General features: G+C 44.1%; 8 protein-coding genes across 8 annotated transcripts; 6 read left to right on the forward strand and 2 right to left on the reverse strand.

Moving 5' to 3' along the window:
* Window positions 1–263: 263 nt before the first annotated feature.
* L199_005980 (uncharacterized protein) lies at window positions 264–1,953 on the reverse strand (the record flags this gene model as incomplete). Its single annotated transcript, XM_064891681.1, has 4 exons — window positions 264–681; window positions 790–1,170; window positions 1,352–1,658; window positions 1,761–1,953. The coding sequence occupies 4 exons, from the start codon at window positions 1,951–1,953 to the stop codon at window positions 264–266; spliced, it is 1,299 nt and encodes a 432-aa protein (XP_064747753.1).
* A 332-nt stretch (window positions 1,954–2,285) lies between these two features.
* Window positions 2,286–6,080, forward strand: L199_005981 (uncharacterized protein; the record flags this gene model as incomplete). The annotated part of the gene is made up of 13 exons (XM_064891682.1): window positions 2,286–2,310; window positions 2,377–2,405; window positions 2,467–2,517; window positions 2,686–2,906; window positions 3,000–3,141; window positions 3,224–3,397; window positions 3,555–3,886; window positions 4,003–4,312; window positions 4,417–4,635; window positions 4,731–5,043; window positions 5,133–5,722; window positions 5,800–5,892; window positions 5,973–6,080. 13 exons carry the CDS (start codon window positions 2,286–2,288, stop codon window positions 6,078–6,080), a joined length of 2,607 nt encoding a protein of 868 aa, XP_064747754.1.
* Window positions 6,081–6,452: 372 nt separating this feature from the next.
* L199_005982 (uncharacterized protein) lies at window positions 6,453–7,461 on the reverse strand (the record flags this gene model as incomplete). Its single annotated transcript, XM_064891683.1, has 4 exons — window positions 6,453–6,722; window positions 6,879–7,095; window positions 7,174–7,263; window positions 7,382–7,461. The coding sequence occupies 4 exons, from the start codon at window positions 7,459–7,461 to the stop codon at window positions 6,453–6,455; spliced, it is 657 nt and encodes a 218-aa protein (XP_064747755.1).
* Window positions 7,462–8,341: 880 nt separating this feature from the next.
* L199_005983 (uncharacterized protein) lies at window positions 8,342–9,450 on the forward strand (the record flags this gene model as incomplete). The annotated part of the gene is made up of 6 exons (XM_064891684.1): window positions 8,342–8,349; window positions 8,465–8,505; window positions 8,647–8,742; window positions 8,897–8,983; window positions 9,227–9,316; window positions 9,380–9,450. 6 exons carry the CDS (start codon window positions 8,342–8,344, stop codon window positions 9,448–9,450), a joined length of 393 nt encoding a protein of 130 aa, XP_064747756.1.
* A 1,861-nt stretch (window positions 9,451–11,311) lies between these two features.
* On the forward strand, window positions 11,312–13,215 carry L199_005984 (uncharacterized protein; the record flags this gene model as incomplete). The annotated part of the gene is made up of 4 exons (XM_064891685.1): window positions 11,312–11,435; window positions 11,496–11,825; window positions 11,892–12,073; window positions 12,172–13,215. 4 exons carry the CDS (start codon window positions 11,312–11,314, stop codon window positions 13,213–13,215), a joined length of 1,680 nt encoding a protein of 559 aa, XP_064747757.1.
* Window positions 13,216–13,745: 530 nt separating this feature from the next.
* L199_005985 (uncharacterized protein) lies at window positions 13,746–15,876 on the forward strand (the record flags this gene model as incomplete). Its single annotated transcript, XM_064891686.1, has 8 exons — window positions 13,746–14,152; window positions 14,231–14,266; window positions 14,360–14,528; window positions 14,641–14,693; window positions 14,800–15,027; window positions 15,124–15,206; window positions 15,288–15,364; window positions 15,463–15,876. 8 exons carry the CDS (start codon window positions 13,746–13,748, stop codon window positions 15,874–15,876), a joined length of 1,467 nt encoding a protein of 488 aa, XP_064747758.1.
* A 243-nt stretch (window positions 15,877–16,119) lies between these two features.
* On the forward strand, window positions 16,120–17,533 carry L199_005986 (uncharacterized protein; the record flags this gene model as incomplete). Its single annotated transcript, XM_064891687.1, has 2 exons — window positions 16,120–16,134; window positions 16,217–17,533. The coding sequence occupies 2 exons, from the start codon at window positions 16,120–16,122 to the stop codon at window positions 17,531–17,533; spliced, it is 1,332 nt and encodes a 443-aa protein (XP_064747759.1).
* Window positions 17,534–18,331: 798 nt separating this feature from the next.
* On the forward strand, window positions 18,332–21,357 carry L199_005987 (uncharacterized protein; the record flags this gene model as incomplete). The annotated part of the gene is made up of 13 exons (XM_064891688.1): window positions 18,332–18,505; window positions 18,578–19,238; window positions 19,332–19,476; window positions 19,536–19,557; window positions 19,648–19,673; window positions 19,724–19,839; window positions 19,934–20,093; window positions 20,172–20,414; window positions 20,485–20,709; window positions 20,838–20,930; window positions 21,013–21,159; window positions 21,216–21,252; window positions 21,313–21,357. The coding sequence occupies 13 exons, from the start codon at window positions 18,332–18,334 to the stop codon at window positions 21,355–21,357; spliced, it is 2,094 nt and encodes a 697-aa protein (XP_064747760.1).
* Window positions 21,358–21,380: the final 23 nt, after the last annotated feature.

Genomic DNA, 21,380 nt, shown 5'->3' on the forward strand with positions numbered 1-21,380 from the left:
AACAAGGGAGATGAATGATGTATATATATATACTTTGTGGGATGCAAGCATGATCGTAAACCAGCACATGACGATGGACCGATTCGACAGGGCACATCTCGGCAATATCCGAGCCGGTGTGTTGTGATCCGAAGGCCATCATCACACTCAGATTGTTTGTTCAACAGTGCAGACTGATTGCATCAAGACATAGAGGAAATATACAGGATACATACATAGGAGACTGAAGACTATCAATATAGGATTCCACCACCCACTGCAAATCACCCAGACCATACACCAGACCACCAAACACCCCATACCATAGCTATGAACGCACCTACACCCAGACCAGTCCGCTCATTACCTCCACCAAGAGCCACTACAACGCACCAGGGCCAACCTATCAACCTATCCAAGAACATACCCATTAACTTCCATGCCCATATGATTTCCTTCGATGTAGCCGGAGTACGAGGGAAGGAAGTAGTTAAGACAGGTGCGAGGTGAGGAGCGGTAGCTGCAATGGAGGAGGAAGGAGCAGGGCCAGGCAAAGATAATACGGCATGAACGGGTTTATGGTCTGATATTGTCAACTCGGGTGTCGAGGAATAATGTGCGATCTTTGTCGTGTCGGAGCTACTGGGATCATCGGTATGAGATGCGAACAATATACGATCGGTCCATCCTGGTATACGTTTTCTATATTGGTGAACAACCATTAGCATCCAGATACGCGCTCACTCGGACTAATCCATGCACATTCAACTGTGATATATATTGAGTTGACGTATGGGACATATAACTCACTTGCTGTACCCTTCTACCTGACCTACAACCCTCTTATAAGTAGGTGCGAACCTATTCAGTTCCCCTTCCCTCAAACCCACAAATACCCTCCCAGCGTTCTGCTCCCTTTTCAGCGTATCGAGCAATATCATCTCATTTCTATCCTTCTCTAACTGTATATCGTCAACTTCTCCACTTTCTCTTAGAGATTCTGCTGAAGGTCGTTTTGACAATCGGTAGTTCAGATCACCCATGATAAATAGATGGGAAGTATCGAATATCTGGTACGGTTCTGCTAGAGGATCGGAGGGTTGGAATACCAGAGAGGAAAGGATATTTTGGTATTGCGTATTTCGACGAGGAATATTATGGTTGTGTGCTTCCAGGTGGGTGTTAACAAATCTGGAAGGGAAAAAAAGGACCAAAAAAGCGAGGTTAGCTATGACGATTGGATTGATGGTGTCAGAGGATGAGATTGGAGTAGTTGAACAGCTGCACAGAGTACGATATTGTTCTTGTAGATGAAGAATATACGTGTAGTTTTAACAGAACAGAACTCAAGCAAAGTAAAATTTTCACTCACGTTAATACCTCCCATCCCCCATTCTCACTCCGCTTAACAGGCAGCCTGACTCCAACAGCAGACTTGTTCCCCATTCCACCGTAATACAAGCCTAAGCTCGACGCTAGACTTTTCCCCAATTTCCCATCCATCGTCTTACTCCTCGCGAACACCCATAATGCCACTCCAACGTGAGAAACTCTAGATACTAGTGTATATTCTTCTTTTTCGGTCTGTTTCTCGGGAATTAGTGAAGTGGCATGTGCAGAGAGAAGTGATTGTATTCGTTCTGTCAGAATGGTTAAGACGGGTCGAGAGAGGCCAGCGACTGCACATTATGTTATCAGTGGACAATCTTTGAAGAGATGATATGATCCGTGTATAGACACAGATTAGTTCAAGAGGTCGAAGCCAGAAGAGATGCACTTACGAGCTAGATGAACAGGTAACAGTTCCTGTACACTGATCACATACAGATCAGGTATACTACCTTGAGGCAGTTCCGGATCATTCGCTGTACGCTGTAAGACGGGTAATAACCAACTTGTCAGATCTTGAGATTGCGCTTTGGATCCTTGTAGACCTGTGTTCCAAGTTGTGAGGAAGATGTTGAGTGGGGGCATCTTGTAGACCGTCGAGTCTTGGGAGGTTTTGTCAGTCAACACTCTGAGGAGTGGCCCTATAGATGGATGTGAAGAGATGTGGACTGCAGAAACTCAAGAGAGAGATGAATGTTGATGTTGATGTTAATTTAGGTGGTCGAGCTATGACGCATTTGTTGTGTTTGGAGATAGTGCCACTTGTTCAATATTTGATCCCGTCGAAGCAACACCTCTCAGTCGCGTGGATGATGGACAATGACAACTTTGATTGCTGGTGCAGCTTATCTGACGTCGAACAGCTCTTCTCATCCTACCACAAGTCTCAATCTGCAGCAGAACAGCGAATAGGCAGGATGAGCGGGCACTACAACCTCAAAGGTGAGCTAGCGATCTGACAGAAATGCCAGCCGGATTACCCACAGCTGACTTCGAGATGACACGTAGCGTTGATCAAGGCCATAAGGTCTTGCAAGGTGGGTCCAACAGAAAGCTCACTACAAGCATGCGATGGATTGCTAACATGGTGCTGTGTAGACCTTGGCGGACGAACGAGCAGTCATCCAAAAGGAATCAGCGGCTGTCCGAGTGGGTGTCTCCTCTCTGCCAGAGTAGCTGCTAGCTGTGTTCATCTAACGTATCCTTCTTCCTGCCCTTGACATCCTCTACATCACTATCAAATAACCCCAATATCATACATGCCCATCAAAAATCTACTGAATCCGTCCTTCTTCGACACCAAAACACTATGCACAGACATCATTCAAAGAAGAAGACTCCTTCACACGATACAATAACATTGCAAAACTCCTGTACATCCACATGTTAGGTTATCCAGCGCATTTCGGTCAGATCGAATGTCTTAAACTCGTCGCTTCGCCTCGATTCGCAGACAAAAGATTGGGATATCTCGGTATTATGTTATTGTTGGATGAGAATCAGGAGGTTTTGACGTTGGTGACGAATTCGTTGAAAAAGTAGGTACTACACTTCTCCTTCCTATTTTGCTCATAGGATGGATCAAGATGAACGAAAACCAAATGCTGATCTGTTGGTTGATGTGCTCATAGCGATATGAACCATTCCAACATGTATGCCGTGGGCTTAGCACTCTGTACATTCGCCAACATATCTTCCGAGGAGATGTCAAGGGATTTAGCCAATGAGATTGAAAAGTTATTGGGGAGTAGTAACACCTACATCAGGAAGAAGGTGAGCTCGCCAAAATCTATTTTTACGATTAGGTCACTAGTGAGGAGGGGTTTTTAGCTGATATGTGCCATATACATTGTAGGCCGCTTTATGCGCACTGAGAATTATCCGACGTGTACCTGACCTAATGGATCATTTCATAACAAAAGCCAAAATGTTGATTCAAGATAGGAATCACGGTGTATTGTTAGCTGGTATCACGCTGATAACTGAGATGTGTGAGATTGACGAGAAAGTTTGCGATGAATTTAGAAAAGTGGGTAATCTATCTAGTCATCCCTATCTGGATCACAATCTTATTACACTGCACGTCGTGCAATTCCCCACCAGAGATTTTGACACTCTGATCCTCCATGGCCCATACTCGTATCATGCTTCAAATTCCTAGCTAAATTTTTTATTGTGAAATCCAGGCAACAGGCTATCTGGTCAAACATCTCAAGAACCTAGTAACCACAGGTTATTCAGCCGAGCACGACGTTCTAGGTATCACCGACCCTTTCCTCCAAGTGAAAATATTACGATTACTACGTCTTCTTGGAAGAGGCGATCCGGCTTCGTCTGAGATAATGAATGATATCCTAGCTCAAGTCGCGACTAATACGGATAGTACGAAGAATGTCGGAAATTCAATCCTGTATGAAACTGTCTTGACGGTTTTGGAGATTGAGGCGGACTCGGGTTTGAGGGTTATGGCTATCAATATCCTAGGGAAGTTCTTGAGCAACAGAGATAATAATATTAGGTCAGTTGTTTCTCCTCTGCGGTATGGTGTCCGGGATTTAACGATTAACTCAATTCATCGAGATATCAATGCTTTGTAAGAGAGCACCGGGCTAACGATCCTTCTCCCATCCATAGATATGTAGCTCTCAATACTCTCAACAAAGTTGTATCGATCGATACCAACGCTGTCCAACGACACCGAAATACGATATTAGACTGTCTTCGAGATGGCGATATCTCTATCCGTCGAAGAGCACTGGAGTTATCATACGCTTTGGTCAACGAAGGAAATGTCCGAGTGATGATCAGAGAATTATTGTCGTTCTTGGAAGTAGCAGATAATGAGTTCAAGCTCGGTATGACCACTCAGATCTGCTTGGCGGCTGAGAGGTTCGCACCGAATAAGAGGTGGCAGATTGATACGGTTTTGAGGGTGCTGAAACTGGTAAGTCCTACTCCTAAATAAAGTTCCGTATTTATTCGTGGTAATTGCAAGAGATGTTGCACAACATGTACGACATGCTAACTTTTTATTGCGTGTTTGATCAGGCCGGTAATTACGTTCGAGAAGAGATCTTAGCGGCTTTCATTCGACTCACATGCCATACACCCGAACTTCAATTCTACACTGCTCAAAGACTTTACGCAGCCCTATCGAATGATCTATCGCAAGAGAGTTTGACACTTGCTGCTGTTTGGATCATCGGAGAATTTGGAGATGTACTCTTACAGGGTGGTACAATTGATGATGGAGAAGAGGTCAAGCAGGTGAGTCAACTCCTCCTTTCGATTTCTGGACCAGCCTTTCTACTTTTGCCCGAATGCTGCCTTGCATAGCTTATTGACCTTTTCTCGGATTATAGGTAACAGATACAGATTTGATTGATCTCCTTAACCTCGTCCTATCTTCACCATATACCAATACCCTCATTCGCCAATTCGTCCTTACTGCCTTATCGAAATTATCCGTCCGATTCAAGGAACTTTCCACACCTCAACAATCTCATAACCAAGATAGGATCGCAGAGATCTTAGCCGGATTTTCAAGTAATTTGGAATTGGAGATTCAGCAGAGAGCAGTTGAATTTAGTAATTTGTTTGGATTGAATGATGTCAAACTTGGTGTATTGGAGAGAATGCCTCCTCCTGAGATCAGAGCGACTATCATGGGTACTGGTGAGTCGGCTTCGCATTTTCCTGTCGATACAGCCCATTCCCGCGGTGACATTAAGACAGTGGCTGACTTACTGCTTGTGCCATGATAGTGAGCGAACGTAAACCCGTTGGATCAACTCGGACGGATAAGGATACGGTGGTAGATCTCATCGGAGACGACCTCACTTCCCCAACCAATGGCAACTTACCTTCAGCTTCATCTGGTCCATCAACTCAAGATCTATTGGCGGATATATTCGGCGGTGGATCTTCTGATTTAGGTGGAGGAGGTGTTACATCACCAACAATTCAGCAGAATGGTAAATCGACATCCGCCGCTGCTGATATAATGTCATTATTCGACTCGACACCCACACCTGCTGCGCAATCCACCTCGACTTCTAGATCACCTGCAATTTCTCCTGGCTTGAGCAGTGGTGGAGGTACAGGATCATTATTCGATTTAGTAACTCCCTCAAATTCTACTCCTCAAACAGTTGCTCAGCAGCCACAACCTCAAGCACAACCGCCGAAATCGAATTTACAGAGCTATAGGGCATATGAAAAGAATGGATTGAAGATCACCTTGACACCTAAAGTAGCACCGAATCAACCTGGTTTAATACAGATCTTGGCTAGGTTCCAAAATACCACCGGGGAGATTATTGGAGGAGTCAACTTCCAGGTTGCTGTGCCTAAAGTAGGTCTCAACATAGCATGTAGGCTGAGTCTGGAGTGATCAATGCTGATATATCGTTCTGATTGTGTGTGGTACAGACACAACAACTTCAGATGCAAGCTATGTCATCATCTGATATCTCGGCTGGATCGACGGAAACTCAACAAATGAGAATACATGCTCCTGCAGGTGTAAGTTTGCCGATTCCGATTATTCACAACATATATCCGCTCGAGAAGATGGAGCAATCGCTCACATTTTTGTCTTGTAGGCTGCGATAAGATTACGAATGAGAATCTCATACAATCAATCAGGTCAAAACGTCACTGATCAACAGGATTTCTCGGGATTCCCAGCTGATTTGACTGGATCAAAGTGATGGAAGTCAATTGTGTAATATAGGTTGGATTAATGAGTAATCTCATAAGTGGAACTTGAGAAAAGAGATGAAAACGAATAGATTAGATTTTTCGTATACCCCAAGATCCACTCTTATATTTTTTTGTTCAAAATGCATGATATTTATACGATTCTTATATAGAGTATGATGGAACTAGATCAGTACACTCATCGTGATAGATATATAATCTTTGATTGAGGTTCATTCGCTTCATAATATTCATTCCATTCTACCCTCTACCTCTTATGTCACCAAATACCACTACTCAATTTCTTCCCTCTCATACTAATCACTCTTCTCCTTATATCTTCTAGCATTACCATCCATTCTTCTCTCAGTATGATGATTCGCCTAATCCAACAAAGCTTCACCGAGCATATCCAACACCCCTCCTTCATGCTGTTGAGCCTCAGCCTGATGTTCCGTAGCTTTAGCTTCTACCTGAGCTCTAAGAAGTTCGATCTCCTGTTTGGCCTTTTCAGCTGGGTCCGGTACAGAGGGATCAACCAATGGTCGGATGGCGGCGGAAAGTTCGGCAGGTTTGATACCTAGTGAATTGGCTAGGTGGTATATTTGAGATTGGATGTCGTCTTCACCTTGACCTGCTTGAGTTGGTTTGGGCTATGAGTTTAAAAACAAGTATGAGTATATCAGCTATGGGTATATTGCGTGGATTAGACAGCAAAGGAGATTTATGACAAGGATAAGGATAAAGAAAGGAGAATTGCCATTGTGGAAACTGTGAAAGATCGGACTTTGAAGTTAGGTAGTACTCACTGCAATAGATTTCGGGTCAACAGACGTAGTAGCCTTACTTGACGCACTGGATAAACTACTTGCTGCACTCGCTGCTGAAGCAGCTGCATCAGAGACGGGAGTCTTGTGATTGCCAGTGATGACTGCCCAGTAACCTCCTACTTGATGTGCCCACGCGACGAATCGCCAGATGTAAAATGCCAAAACGACGAAGAGCGATAAGACGAGGTATGTGAGGCTGTCATACACATTCAACATAGTTCATGTCAGTCAGAAGTACTCCTGTCCAGTTCAGGTGTTTCAGAGTAACACTTACAATCTGTTCATTGACATGTCGATAAAAGGAGGTTTCACATTAGGTTTATTTCGAGGAACTTTCTTAGCGGGGTTGGAGGAGAGGGATGCGCTGTGGATGATTGATATATCTGGTCAGATTCACTACCTCTATGAGTTCACATACAGGACCATACCCATTCCTGACGGATAACATGGTTTGAGTCCTTCAATGAGTAGAAATCACTCACGGGTTCTTGGTCTCATCCTCTTTCTCCAATTTGTTGGCTCGTTGCCTTACGCCTGAGGCTTCTGGTGTAGGAGTGGACATGTTGTGGGTCGTTGTTATCCGTGTAGTTGATTTCTTGAGGGCGATAAGTGATATATGTATGTTGCGGAAGTTGGTTTTCAAGTTCAAGTGCCGGTATGATGAATGAATGACTTGTGGTTGAATCTGACTGAGTTTTGCAGTTTGACAGGTGTGCATGTCATGGTTTGATTTGATCATCTACGTCATACGAGTATATTGCAAAGTGATCGACAAGTGGTGCTGAACCTTATGTGCAGTACGGATATATATACTTTCATACTTTTATACCTCACAGTATGTGTGTTGACATCACGTGACTCCATCGTTCATCATAGATGCCACCACACTCCACAAAGAGCTACTTTGATAGACGAATGTGGGAATGCCAACTGCTGATAGGCTTGTTGTAACTCGCCTTGACGACAAGGATCAAGACCATCCTTGCCCAACGGCGCTGACTTGGCATGTATCCTTTACAGAAAGGTATCTTCACCGTTGAGCTGCCTCGGCGCGACTCCAGAAGGACGACCCATATTTCCGTATGCTCTGCGGTAAGATCATTGTGCCTTGACCTATACACCATCAGAGCAAGGAGGGTCCCTCCGTGCCCTCCTTCAAACATGTTTGAGCTCAGACAATTCTTGTGGTGGCTTGGGCTTGGCTGTTTTGCTGCAGATAACGTCGATCAGAGTTGATTTATGTGAGTGATTTTTGCCACTTCGAGCGCGTAAATGCCTCAGGCAAATTACCTCATCGCTCAAACCTGATAAACTATAAATACAGTGACACTCGATACTCCAACTTTCAATTCAATTCAATCCATCCATATCATTCAACGAACAATCGACCAATACTATACAACTCATATCTACACATCCCGTTACAAGCTCGAATTACAGACATGTCTTCGTGAGTCAACGGCCTTACTGCTTCCAACGTCGAGCCTGATGTTGTCAATCACCTCACTCCACTCTACTTCTTCCTCTCGGTGTTCCGAACTGATTTTTTTCATTAATCGTAACAGAACCGTACCCCCCACTGCAGCTTCTTCAGCTTCTTGCTCCTGTAGCTCCAAAAACCCAAGTTCCATCTGCACGTGAGTCCGCCGTCTCCTTCAATTTCAGTCCACACATCCTGTTCCGTCTCAACTACATCCGTTAAGTATAGTAAAAGAGCTCAAAGCTCACGCTTTGACTTGTTCTTTAGCTGTCAAAAAGATCACGAGTGCAAGTGTTCACCTGGGACTTGTACATGCCCTGGATGTCCTGTTCATGAGAAACAGGAGAAAGAGAAGCCATGCACGTGAGTGACAGGTACAATTTATGCTAATTACTCCTCACCTTCTCTCTCTGGGCTCGATATGATAGCTTCATATCACCTGTCCATATATCAATGGTACCGTAGTTGAGAGATGATTTGGCTGATATACTTGACTGATCACTCAATGCGGATATAGCTGCCAACCTGAATGTAAATGCGCTCCAGGCAAATGCGAGTGCGGATCGTGCCCTAACTCCAACAAGAACAAGAATAAGGCTTGCGGGTGAGTAAGATTCATCTACTTTATACCTTGTCAAGAGGGTGAGAGAGGGGAGGTGAATGACGATGACGATGATGATGTGCAGGTGCGAGTTGATGTGGAGAGATGATACGATGAGTCATGCAGCCGCCGTATATTTACCGATGAATTGATTGAGATTGTGAGGCGAGGGGTGAGGTGTAACGAGGATTGTCGATTTCCCCTACATGCTAATACGCTAATTTATTTGTCTGTCTGTTCGTATAGATGCGGTGAAACCTGTACATGCCCACCTGGTCAATGTACCTGCGCCAACTGTCCTGCCAAGGCCAAGAAGGAAGAATCGAAAGGTTGCTCGTGAGTATCTGCTTTGTTTCAATGAGGATATAGCACTAACATTATCATTGTCTGATTGACTAGATGTGGCGACTCGTGCAGCTGTCCTCCAGGTGAATGTACCTGCGATAACTGTCCTTCCAGCTCTTAAGTAGATGAACGGCCGTATAGGCCAGTGCGATGATACTCTTAGGTAGATCATATGTCTGAGTATAACAGAATGGAATAAGAGTAAAATGACTTGGTTGTTGTAGATAAGATTTATCGATTAAAATTCAGATTGACTCTTACCTTACTTGTCAGAAGACCAGACAGATATATAGTTACATGCATTATATTCATCCATTTGGACGCTCGTATAGGCTGCTTCCCCAAAGAAAAAAACACGATTACGAGAAGGACAGATGAGTCCAGATGCAGAGAGATCAACGACAAACGTTTGAGAATGTGAAAAGACGAATAGTAGAGAACAAACAAATATTCATACTACCAGCTCAGCCGGGCCTCCCGTGATCTTCACTTTTGCCCGTACTCATCCCGTATAAGGATGGTAGGGTAAATACAGACGTCTCTTTAGTTTCCACATCGGAAGATGGGAAGGGCAGATGACGCTGATCCTCGGGTTGTTGACATCATCGCTGGGATCGAATAGGCTAACATACGGAAGATAACAAGACAAGCGAAAGAATATATCGTAGAGCAAGAGAAGTGATCCGAGATGAAAGGTAACGATGAATTGGATCGTGATTGGCTGTTCTTCTTGAGAGATCATGATTGATGAATCTTTGGCAATATGAAGGAAGAACGAGATCGCCAAGCCCATCACTATAGCTTGGATAGAGAACATCTGTGGTTCCATGACATGAGTTGATCGCTTCTTGATCTGGATCATCTATTGAGATCCGAGGGTTGAGTCATAGCGATAGTTGAACTCGCAATCAGTAGGTCAATATCATTGATTTGATGTATTAAAGAGAAGGCAGGGATTATGAGAATGCATGAGAAGTGATATTACAGCTCCACCTGTTGAGATAATTCATGATCCGTCAGTATGATAGACCGAGTCTGACGAAGCCTCGACTTACCTTTTGTTTGTCTTCATTATAGAGGTTATATCCTTACGCTAATGGTGTGATGAGTCTACACGAAATAACATATATCAGTCACACAAAACGACATATTATGATGAGATAGAAGGACTCACTTGATCAAAGATGGTTGTGGGTTGGAGTTCCTGTATCCAATGTAGATGATCATTGGGATCCAAGCTACTGTTAAAATGTTCTGTTGTATGAATCAGCACATTCGTCAGCGCCCGTCCATTCAATTCAGATCGAGGTGTCTTGAGTCCTTCTACTAGAAGCCAAGGACGTGTGGAGATGAGGTTAAAAGGGTATATGATACTACTAACCTTGCCGACACTATCAAAGAGAGATGAAATGATCAGCATTGGGATAAGGACGGCACGGTGAAGAGGGAACGACTCACTTGATAGCGGCGTTCACTCTATCTTTGGTCTCGTCTGAGAAAGGCATGGTGGTTCGAAGGTGTAGGCTTGATGTGCTGGTAGTGAAGTCTTCCTATCTCAACAATAACAAAGCCATCCATCTATCTTTGAAGCACCAGACAAAATCGAAGAAAAGAGAATCATAGACGATGAGATGAGCGGGATCAAAATGAACTGATACCACGGGATGATGTGGCATAAACCTGGATCTGGTATGAGATGGGGATGATCCCGGGTATCACCGAGGATGGGTTGATGCCGGTAGACTATCATCATCACTGCATCTCATTCCAACTCGCTTCATCACTCCATCCATCATCACTCATTCCCATTGCCATTCTCATTGCCGAACATCCACCGTGTGCGATCCCATACCTCACATATGGGTATATAATCCATCATCTCACGTTCTCAAGCTTTACGACAACACAACAGCAATACACAATACACACCTAAAGACCCATTAACTCATTGCAAACCCGCCTTCACCGAGTTGAGGTATCACCAACATGCCGGACGATTTATCCTTCCTTGACCAACTCGAAGAATGGTTAGACAATCAAGTGCCTAATAACCTCCATGAACTACCTTATAAGATGCTGGAAACCATGGAGAAAGTTACCAACGAACTATGTACGTACAAACCTTCCCTCTGATACCTAGTGCTGACAAGCCAACGGATCTCACTTACAGTTGAAACGCTAAACATCCATGGGCCACCATCCATCTCAATTCCCTTCCCACCTTTCGGTGGGAAAGATTCTCTACCACCTCCCCCTCCGCCTACACCACCTTCTATCATCCCCACCACAGGTTTTAAAGCGGCTTATTGCAAATCGGAAAGATTGATCAAAGAGCATCCGTACTTGTTCAGCGCAGCGATCTCAGTTGGGTTGGGATTGACAGGTCTAACAATTTACAAGTATTCCAATAATCTGCGAAATCTCAAGAATGATCTGAAGATGAGAAGGAAATTTGGAGTCAAGGGTAGAGTAGAGGATGGGATGTTGAAGGAAGCGATCGGTGAGTTGATATGAATCAGCTCTGACGATTAAGGCAGTCAGACAAGCTGACGATGATTGTCACTAGTCATTCTTGCCCCGTCACCTATGCCACCCCTCCTCATACCCCTCGCAGCGAGCTTGCTCAGAGCGGGATACATCGTACTGGTAGCTGTACCTAAATCGAGAGATGCTGATCAATTGGAGAGACGATTGAGTGGATTGGAAGAGAAATCAGCACTCAGAGTTTTGATTTACGATCCTGATGACGTGAGTGTTACTCTCTCGAACGATATTCCAGCTCTCCAACTCTCACACCGGTTGTATGGAAGGTCAAAGCTTATGTCTGATTTTTCCGTATCGCTTAGACCACAACATTCCCACCATTCCACCGATCATTACTTGCCACCCTGACTCTTCGATTCCCCGTCTCCGGCAAGTACCCTTCCGGAGATCCCTACAATCCTTCACCTGAACAACTACCTCATATTCACTCTTTCCTTTCTCTCTACCCTCTTAATCCATCTCCACCAAGTCAACCAGGATCACTACCTGCTCTACCAACGCTCCTCTCACCCAACTCCGATGGATCTACTCCGACATTAATCAATTTCTACCCTTCTGGCTCGGTCATTACTACCCCCGATACGTTTGCAAGTCAGGTGCTTACTCTCAACCACCATCTACTCGGACGTAATCTCGCTGCATCTTCCGGAGCTCGGATCGTCTCAGTCTACGTGGGTGACGTGGATTTACCTACTCTACCAGCTATACTGAGTGGTGGGAAACACTTAACTAGAAGACAAGCTGCAAGGGAACAACTACTAAACAACCATTCGGCCAGCGGTAAAATGTCAGTCATCAGAGATTATTTAGTTGGATCGATTTCGAATTTATACGGTAATATCCTGGGTATAGTGGGATTAGGAAACAAAGTGAAAAGTTACGATAAGTTTGAAAAGAGATTATTGAAAATCATCAGACGTCCTTCATATCTCAATCCGAATGTGTCGGTCTTGAGAGGAACGGTACTTAGGAATAACGAAAGTTGGTTTATCGGTTCCAAATCATTTTTCCCATTTTTCGTTTACCACCTTAACCTACCTCCTATCTTACTTAGTAAGTTGGTAGGATTGACAAGTACCTATGTCTTACCGACTTCTTCTACTGGTCCTGTCAACCCTGTCACTACTTCAAATTTACTTTCCCCTACGCTGAAACATAAAGAAGAGAAAGGTCTACCGAGAACGCCCACGACCGCTTCTGCGAACAGTAGTGATCACGAGGGAAACGACGATTTGATTAGCTCGATTCATACCACTAGTAACTCATCTGGAAATGGGGATGAAGATACTTCTGCTTCTGGGAGTGGGTTGGAAGGTAGTTGGGTAGGATTGGATTCTGCGAATTGATTGAATCAGCTCGGTTGAGTAATTCTCAATTGCTTCAAGACCACCTATGGGATTGTTGGATAAGTTAAGAAAAGAAATCAAAAACAGAGAAATTATTTTGGAAAAAAGAAAAGAAATTGGGAAAAATTTTGTATATCTGTTCAGAATCTGTTGATCTGTTTGTTTGTATTTATGTGGTTATAAATAGCTATCGCCCGTACTCCCATTCACCTATCCTATGTGTTTCTTTGACTTCTACCTCTTGGCTTCGGTTTCAGTTGTAATGAGTTTCTCGAGTTGAGAATTGAGAATTGGAATTGGATGAGGAATGTATCTGATATCTGATATCTGATATGAATATCTGTGAATGACGTGACGCGTGACTGGACGCGCTGAAAACATTCGAACGTTTCTCACAAACCACTCAGCGTCTCGCAGACACTATCGAATCAAAACCAACACTACACTCATAACCATATCCACATTCACATTCACATCCACAGCGATATACACTTGAGGTACTCAACAGCTATCAAGAGGATAATATCGAAATGCTACATCGACGACCCGGTGCAGCTCCCCCTCCTCCCTCTTCGTCCTCATCCTCTCCTTCATCATCAAGACCAACCAATGTCAATCCAACTACGAACAAGGCATATACGCCCCTACGTCGGCAATCTGCCAATCTCTACCCTACAAACAATAGTGCGAACAGGAATGTACCGAGATATAGTATACCGCAGGCATCACCTTTGAATCTTGGTGGGATCAACTCGTACAGCCCAGGAGGAGGGTTGAACTCTCCTGGATTGGATGGGGGGTATACTCAGAGTTATGGCGGGGGAGATTGGACGGATGGACATTATATTGGGAATAGAATCAGAGGGATGATTGATCATTTGCGGATGGGGTTGAGGGATGCAGTGAGGTTGGAAAGGAGTTGGGAATTGGTTTGGAGGTGGGTGATTCGATATCACTTTTGAGATATTAGTTGGTTTGTGGGCTGACTTCTATGGGCGGATGTTGTGGTATATAGTGATAGAGAATTGAGGACATTGGTATTGAAGTCTACGTAAGTCAACTTCTACCGTGCTGTAATCATCATGCAGATTATATCTTTTTTAACAACTAACTGTCTGACTAATATATATGTGCTTGTGAATAGCTTAATCAACATCCTCTCTTTGATCTCATTATCCCTCGGATCACTATTCTTCTCCCCCTTCCTCGTTCATCCCGTATCGGAGTTGATGGAGAGTAAGACGAAGAAAATGGGTATGTGGTATAATCTCTTGTTGAGTTGGCCGGTATTCGTCGTATGTTTCTGGATCAATGTGAGTGAACCCATACCCAGATCATCTTTATGTACCTGTTCATGATCGTTGATAGGTTGAACATTGTATCAATTGTATTTGGGATGCTGACTGATCTTTATTTGATGTGCAGGCTTCATGGGGTCCATCGATATCAAAACGAGCTCAGGCAATCTTACATCCTTCGTAAGTCGATATAAAACTCAGCACAGTTGACATACACTGTCTTCGTTTCCTATTAAACTCCGATACCATCTGCAATGATAGTACTAACGATCTGCAATTCATCCAGACACCGATTCCAACCCTCTCCCGTATCAACCCCAACCACCTCGGCTCCTCCTTCATCAACGCAGACTTCGACTTCCGCACCATTCGCAAAGGTGTTTCAAGCGATCACGCGTATATTGTTAATTAGCGATTTCACCTTGATATCGAGACTGATCGGGTTGATACCCTTCTTTGGGAGATGGATGAGTTTTACGTATATGTGTGTGATTGATGCGTATTACTGTTTTGAGTGAGTCAAATCTTCAATACAGTTATTATGCTTTGTTGCACTGCACCGGAAAGAATGAAGTAAATGCTGATTAGTACTGTTGGGGTTGATTTGTAGATGGACTTTCACCTCCAAGCATTGGCCTCTGGATCACAGAATCAGTTACATGCAAGATAGGACAGCATACATGATTGGATTTGGTAAGTGATTTAAATCGATCAGCTATAATAATTCGTTCAACGATCCATACGAGCAGTCGCTGATGTTGTATCCCTACATAGGATTCCCAGCTACATTCTTGACTTCCTTCGGTCCTCCTCTCGTGACTATGGCGATATTCGCTCTAATCTATCCATTCGTAAGTATCGTTTCAGTCATCTCGACACTTCGTACACAAATGTCGGATAAAAGTTGATACCTCCATTTGTTTTTTCTTTGTTTTTTTTCATCATCCAGTTCGTCCTCCAAGCTATCCAAGCCAAACCTCCTTCCCCGTCTTCCTCCTCTTCATCGACCTTACTCCCCTCTACACCTTCTCCGCATGCCTCATTACCTCCTTCCCCGATATCAGGCGAGATGTCGCTCAACGATCCATTCTTCGCTAATCAAGGTGGTCTGACATCTACTTCATCATTGAGAAGTGGGAAAAGAAGGGTTTCAGGATTCGAATTGAGATTACCTATATTCTGGCTGGCAAGTCATGCGCTGGAAGGTGTGAGATGGCTCGAGGTCGCCGTGGGGCGAGATAGGAGCGGGGAAAGGATGATTAATGGGAATGGCGCTGGATATGGGTATGGATTGGGGCTGAAGGGAGTACAGAGTTTGAATGGGATGGGGTTGACGGAGAGGAAAGGGAAGAGGTTGCAATAATAGATTTGTCTTAGAGGAATACAGTATGTATCGTATATCGATCTATGGGACGCACGGATCGCTTTCGACCTTGTGGGGGAAGATCCGTGAGTAGATGATGATGCCCATCCATTCATCATTTATCATTCTTCCTTCTTCTTCTTGTTCCTCTTTTCGTTATTCTCGTCTTTCTGCTTTCATCTGAATTCATACAAGCAGACATCCCATTCTTCAACAACCAACTTCAGCACTCGATAAGCCAAGATGAGTCTCGATCAGGTGAGTTCCCATCCTTATTACCTTTCCCTCAGTAAAGTAACTGAGTGTCTTCCTCGTGCTGACGGTCGCATCATACCTCCAGCCAGCCCCCGCGGCCACATCTTTCTCACCATCTAATTATTCCCATCTCCACGGACCAGATCCAAAACTCACTCTTTCTTCTGTTGTTATTCCTACCGCTGATAATGAAGAAGAGTCGATCTCTCAATTTCGCGGACATCTTCCAAACGAAATTCTGTCATTCATCATCTCTTTCGCTGATCAATCCACCCTCGGTAACCTTATGGGTGTACGCAAAACTACCTATCGCCTGGCCGCTCCTACATTATACTCTCATATCACCATCACGAGACAAAACGCGGACAAGCTCTTTGTTGGGTTACCAAGATCAACAGGATGTCAAAGGACCAGGGTACCTCCTATGGCAGATGGTCCAACATCTAGTCACGTGGCAAGCAGACCAATCAAGCTACGTTGGCCTGATGTTCGTATGGAATCAGAGGATGAAGAAGAAATCGATCAAAGCCACACGCCTACAAATAAATATGCTTATCCTACTGTCCGTTCCGAAAAACGTAAACTCGCCTTATTCAAATTTACTCGAATCATCACTCTCACGACGCGAATGCCGACCCAGCTGTGCCAAGATCTTCGTGGATGGGCTAGACGCGAATGCAGAAAGCACAAGCGTCGTCTTTTCCCCAAATTCGAAACTCTTATCATCACTGGCAAATGCCTCAAAGACTGTGCAGATTGGCAAGATCGGCACCTCATCCCTCTAGAAGATATAGCTGATGATCAGTTCTTCGGAGTTCTTCCAATGTTAGGGCGTATCAAGAATCTATGTATCACCTCGCCTACGTATGACGAAGATGACTACGACGACTATATCTTACGACGAAGCAGACCGGACGTCGAATTGCTTTCCAATTCCTCTTTCAAATCAATGTGTACGAGGAGGTTCAAGAGGATAGTCAACGTTGTGTTACCTGACCTGATCGTCCATTTTAATGAACGACTTACGTTATCCAAGAAATCTCCAAACATCACATTTCACAATATCATTAGTCATAAGCGTCCGCCATGTGAAATGGATCACACTCTCTTCCTAGCGCCTTACACTCCAGCCGATCGACCAACAGCGCTTCATGAGAGATGTCCTAGAGTGAACAAGATGACCAGGGCATCTCAGATGCGAGATCTGGATGATACCATCTATTGGGAATATGATTTTGACAAAATGATCATAGGAGTTCCGGATGCCGAGATGGAAGATATAGACTGGGACAAGATGTTCGAAAAGGCGAACGGATCGGATGCAGGACATCCAGTCGATGTTCAGAAATCAAGTCAACTGTCACCTTGTCCTTGTTGTTTCACCAAGGAAGGAATCCAATGAGAAAGATCATACTGGAGGGTGAGGCTCATCTCTTCATCTGCTTGTTTTGGCACAATTCCTTCTGACTGACTCCGTTGCCCTAATAGATCCACCTGGTACCGGATGCTCTCATTCATATCTCCACCAATCTTCTTTACTATCCGATCTCAATTCGACCCATGGCCAACACCGTCCATGTGAACAGCCGCATCCTACTACAACAGATAGCTTTCATTGTCTACCTTCATCGAGTGTAATTTATATTAGCTTTTATATCAACCGTACCGAATAACCGTAAATGTATTTAGATAGATATTATTTCCATAACCATCCTCGGAGTGATTCATGCTACTACTCAATGTCGAAGCCTGCATTGCAGCAATGACAGTCGAGCCTTGGACGATATCGAGCGATTCACAGCAGGTGCTTCAGTCGTATCTACCGGAATTGTTCAAGTGGGGCAAACCATGAGTTCGCAACAGAATCTATCGAGCTTCTACGATACTGGCTGTCACGAACGTGGCATGCGTCATAATTCTCCTGTTGAACATGTAGTACTGAAACGAGTACTGTAACACCTCGAAATGATGCTCCTTTGAATGACGTTTTGGAAGAAAGGATCTCTGATTTCGAACTTTGTTCCGAAGTCGACACAGAGGCTTTCGCAAGATTCCTAATGCTGTTTGGGTTACTGCTACAAGGTATATATAATCGAACTTCACAGATTGATCGTTTCTGGTTATCTTTCACAACTTTATCATAGCCTACTATAAGTACACTCCCCACAATCTCCATCGAGCAGCCGTATTCCCAAACACGATGTGGCTGGGATATATAATTTTCAGCTCTGTCTTCATGACAACCTGGTTCGCTGTTGCCACTCCCATTGTCGATCACGATCAACTATTCTTACATGATACTTACCAGTCCATTACCGGACACGTGCCTACTAGCGAACAAGGGCTCAAAGTATCTACAGAAAAGGTTCTTTTCGTATGTCTAATCCAGTCCATTTCCTACAGGATATCAATGCAGTAGCTCACGATGTGTTATGTACTACTGCAGTATGATCTAGATGATATACAATACTTCACCCCATATCACCAGCCATCATGCACACTAAGAACTGCTACTACCCTACCCATAGGAGAAACATTCACTCCAATCGTTGTTGTATCAGTCTCAAAGCCTGACGAAGGTATATTCACTTCTCAACACTTGCGACCATTGATCGAATCGTACCTTCGACAAGATGACGTACTTACCCAATCATTCTTCAACACCGTCCTTCTTCACCCTGAAGATAAATCTACCAAGTTCAATATTGACATTTCAGCACTTGTTTATCTGATGAGAGAGATGGATACGAAGATACTGATACTGGACGGAAATCTGCAGATCAACTTATCTAGTCCAGGAACCGGTTTACCTTCTTTATCCATTCATACTGTCCCCTCTGGATCTCTACCAGATAGAACAGCTGGACCATACCTTGCTAGATCACAAATATTCGGGAACGAAATTGATCTATTTCCGGTGTATAGACTGTATGCCGATTATTATAGAACATTTGTCAGCGGTGTATATCCCCTGTATGACGAATTGGGAACGTACAAAGCTTTAGGGAAGGTGGATGAATCTGGGAATCAGATGATACCTGTACCTTCCAGATTATACCCCATTGGATCTGAGAAACCTCTAGCAGGCGAAAGAGTGGGGGTAAAAGGTATGTTATTTCATTCCGTTCCATCCTCTGTGTGTCATTTCAAAATTTTGGCTGATTGATGATTGGATAAATGAAAAAAAAAAAAAAACAAAGATATATACGATATCAAAGGTCTTCCTACCACTGCTGGATCCAGGACCTATACGTCTTGGAGAGGAACTGTGAACAGTACTGCATCGTCCATTGTGAAGCTTCAAAATGAAGGTGCAGTAATCGTAGGAAAGGCTAAAACAGTGGCGTAAGTTAAATTCGTTCGTAATCTGGGGACCTTTATGCTGATTCATATCGTTTATGTAGATACGCTAGTAGTGGAATGGTGGTGAGTTTGGATTTGGCACAATACGAAATGAACCCCCTTTACTGGTTGTGTAAGTCTCGCTATAATGTATATACTGATTGGATATCACAGATCGAAAAGACATACGATCATCTATAGTAAGTGTTTGTACGTATCCACAGTTACATGTCTGATTGGTACACTACAGCCCATTCTCACCTCGAGGCGATCTATATCAATCATGCGGTTCATCTTCCTCTGGTCCTGCTTGCGCTATGGCAGCTTACGATTGGCTCGATTTCACCGTTGGATCAGATACCGCTGGTAAGTCCACTGTCCCTCACAACTACCATACGGACCACCGCATCTGACTGATTGGTTGATTGATTGGTTGGATATCACCCTTGACATACTGTAGGCTCTGTAAGAGGTCCGGCAGCTGTAGCAGGACTTTACGGTAATAAGCCCACACAAGGTATTATCAATCTTGATGGGGTTGTACAGCTACTGAAATGGACGGATACTCCTGGTATTTTCACGGGATCTCCTGCCAAGTTTAAGAAGATATTGGATGTATGGTAAGATTGATCAACAGCTCATATCAAATCTTTCACTCCACGCATCTGAAGGCTCCTGACATTTTGTGTTATATGTAGGTACTCTGACTCACAAGCTAATCGAAGACATAATCATCTTCCCAAAACTCTCTTGGTCCCCTCTGACGACTTTCCTGGTATGCCCGAAAACATCCGGTCGATCGTTGTAAAGACATTACGAGATATCGAGAAAACCTTGGGGATGAAAGTGAAGATGATTAACCAGACTGCCACTCATCCGCATAAACACCCGGATGACGGAGGTTTCATGACGGTTGACATGTTCAAGAAGACGATGTTTGCGTGAGTCAACATGTCTACTAAACTCCCAAGTGAGCCTGAGACTGAAAGCACACATTGTGGGCGTCGTTAGATGGCAATCTAAATACCTCGGACAGACGATCCTCAAGTGGTACAAATCCCAAAATGAAGGGAGATTCCCTCCAGTCGGTACGAAATTCCATGATCGATGGAAAGCTATGGAAGATGATCCGTGGACAGACGAAGATTTTGACAAGATGAAGGAAAGACAGGAGCTTACGGCGGAATGGTTCAATGGGATGATTGGAAGAGATGAAGAAACTTGTTCGAAAACTATGTCAGTGCGAGAAAGCTTAACCCCTCCCTTTTTACTCCCTTCTCTCCCCTTTCACCTCCCTCTCTCCCTTCTCTACGGAGATCTCGATAGCAAGGACTTTCAAGCTGACATAGTTGAGATCATTTTAGCTACGTTGATCCATTCCCCCTTGATAAGCTGCCTGTATACAGGGAGGAAAAACTGAATAATATCAGTGAGAGCTTTATTCCAAAGCGAAAGAAGTGAGCGCCACCTTCTCATGGAGCCTTTTCAACGTGGTGCCACTGATATTGTACTATACTCACACACATCGCATTGATACAGTCCGTTATTCGCATATGCACCAGCTTCAATCTCTGGTGCACCAGAATATGTCGTACCAATTGGTCACGTACCTTTCAGATCTCTTGTATCGGGTGTAGAGGAAATGCACCCTCTCTCCATGAGTTTTATTGCCTATCCCGGATGCGAGTGAGTACAGAAAAGAAGAAGACTCATACTCCGAGGCTGACATTGATCGTGAATAGCTCCATGTTACTTGACTTCATCAGTAAGCTGGGCCAAGTGAGTGTATGATCTGCTGTGCATATGCCTTGGCTAGCTGACAAAGTTTGGAAATTTCAGGCTGGGGTATTCAAGGATACGAAGACGGGGAGAACCGCGTTCTGAGCGGATCATAGGTACACCGCCAG

This window comes from Kwoniella botswanensis, chromosome 1, assembly GCF_036426115.1.
Source record: "Kwoniella botswanensis chromosome 1, complete sequence".
NCBI lineage: Eukaryota > Fungi > Basidiomycota > Tremellomycetes > Tremellales > Cryptococcaceae > Kwoniella > Kwoniella botswanensis.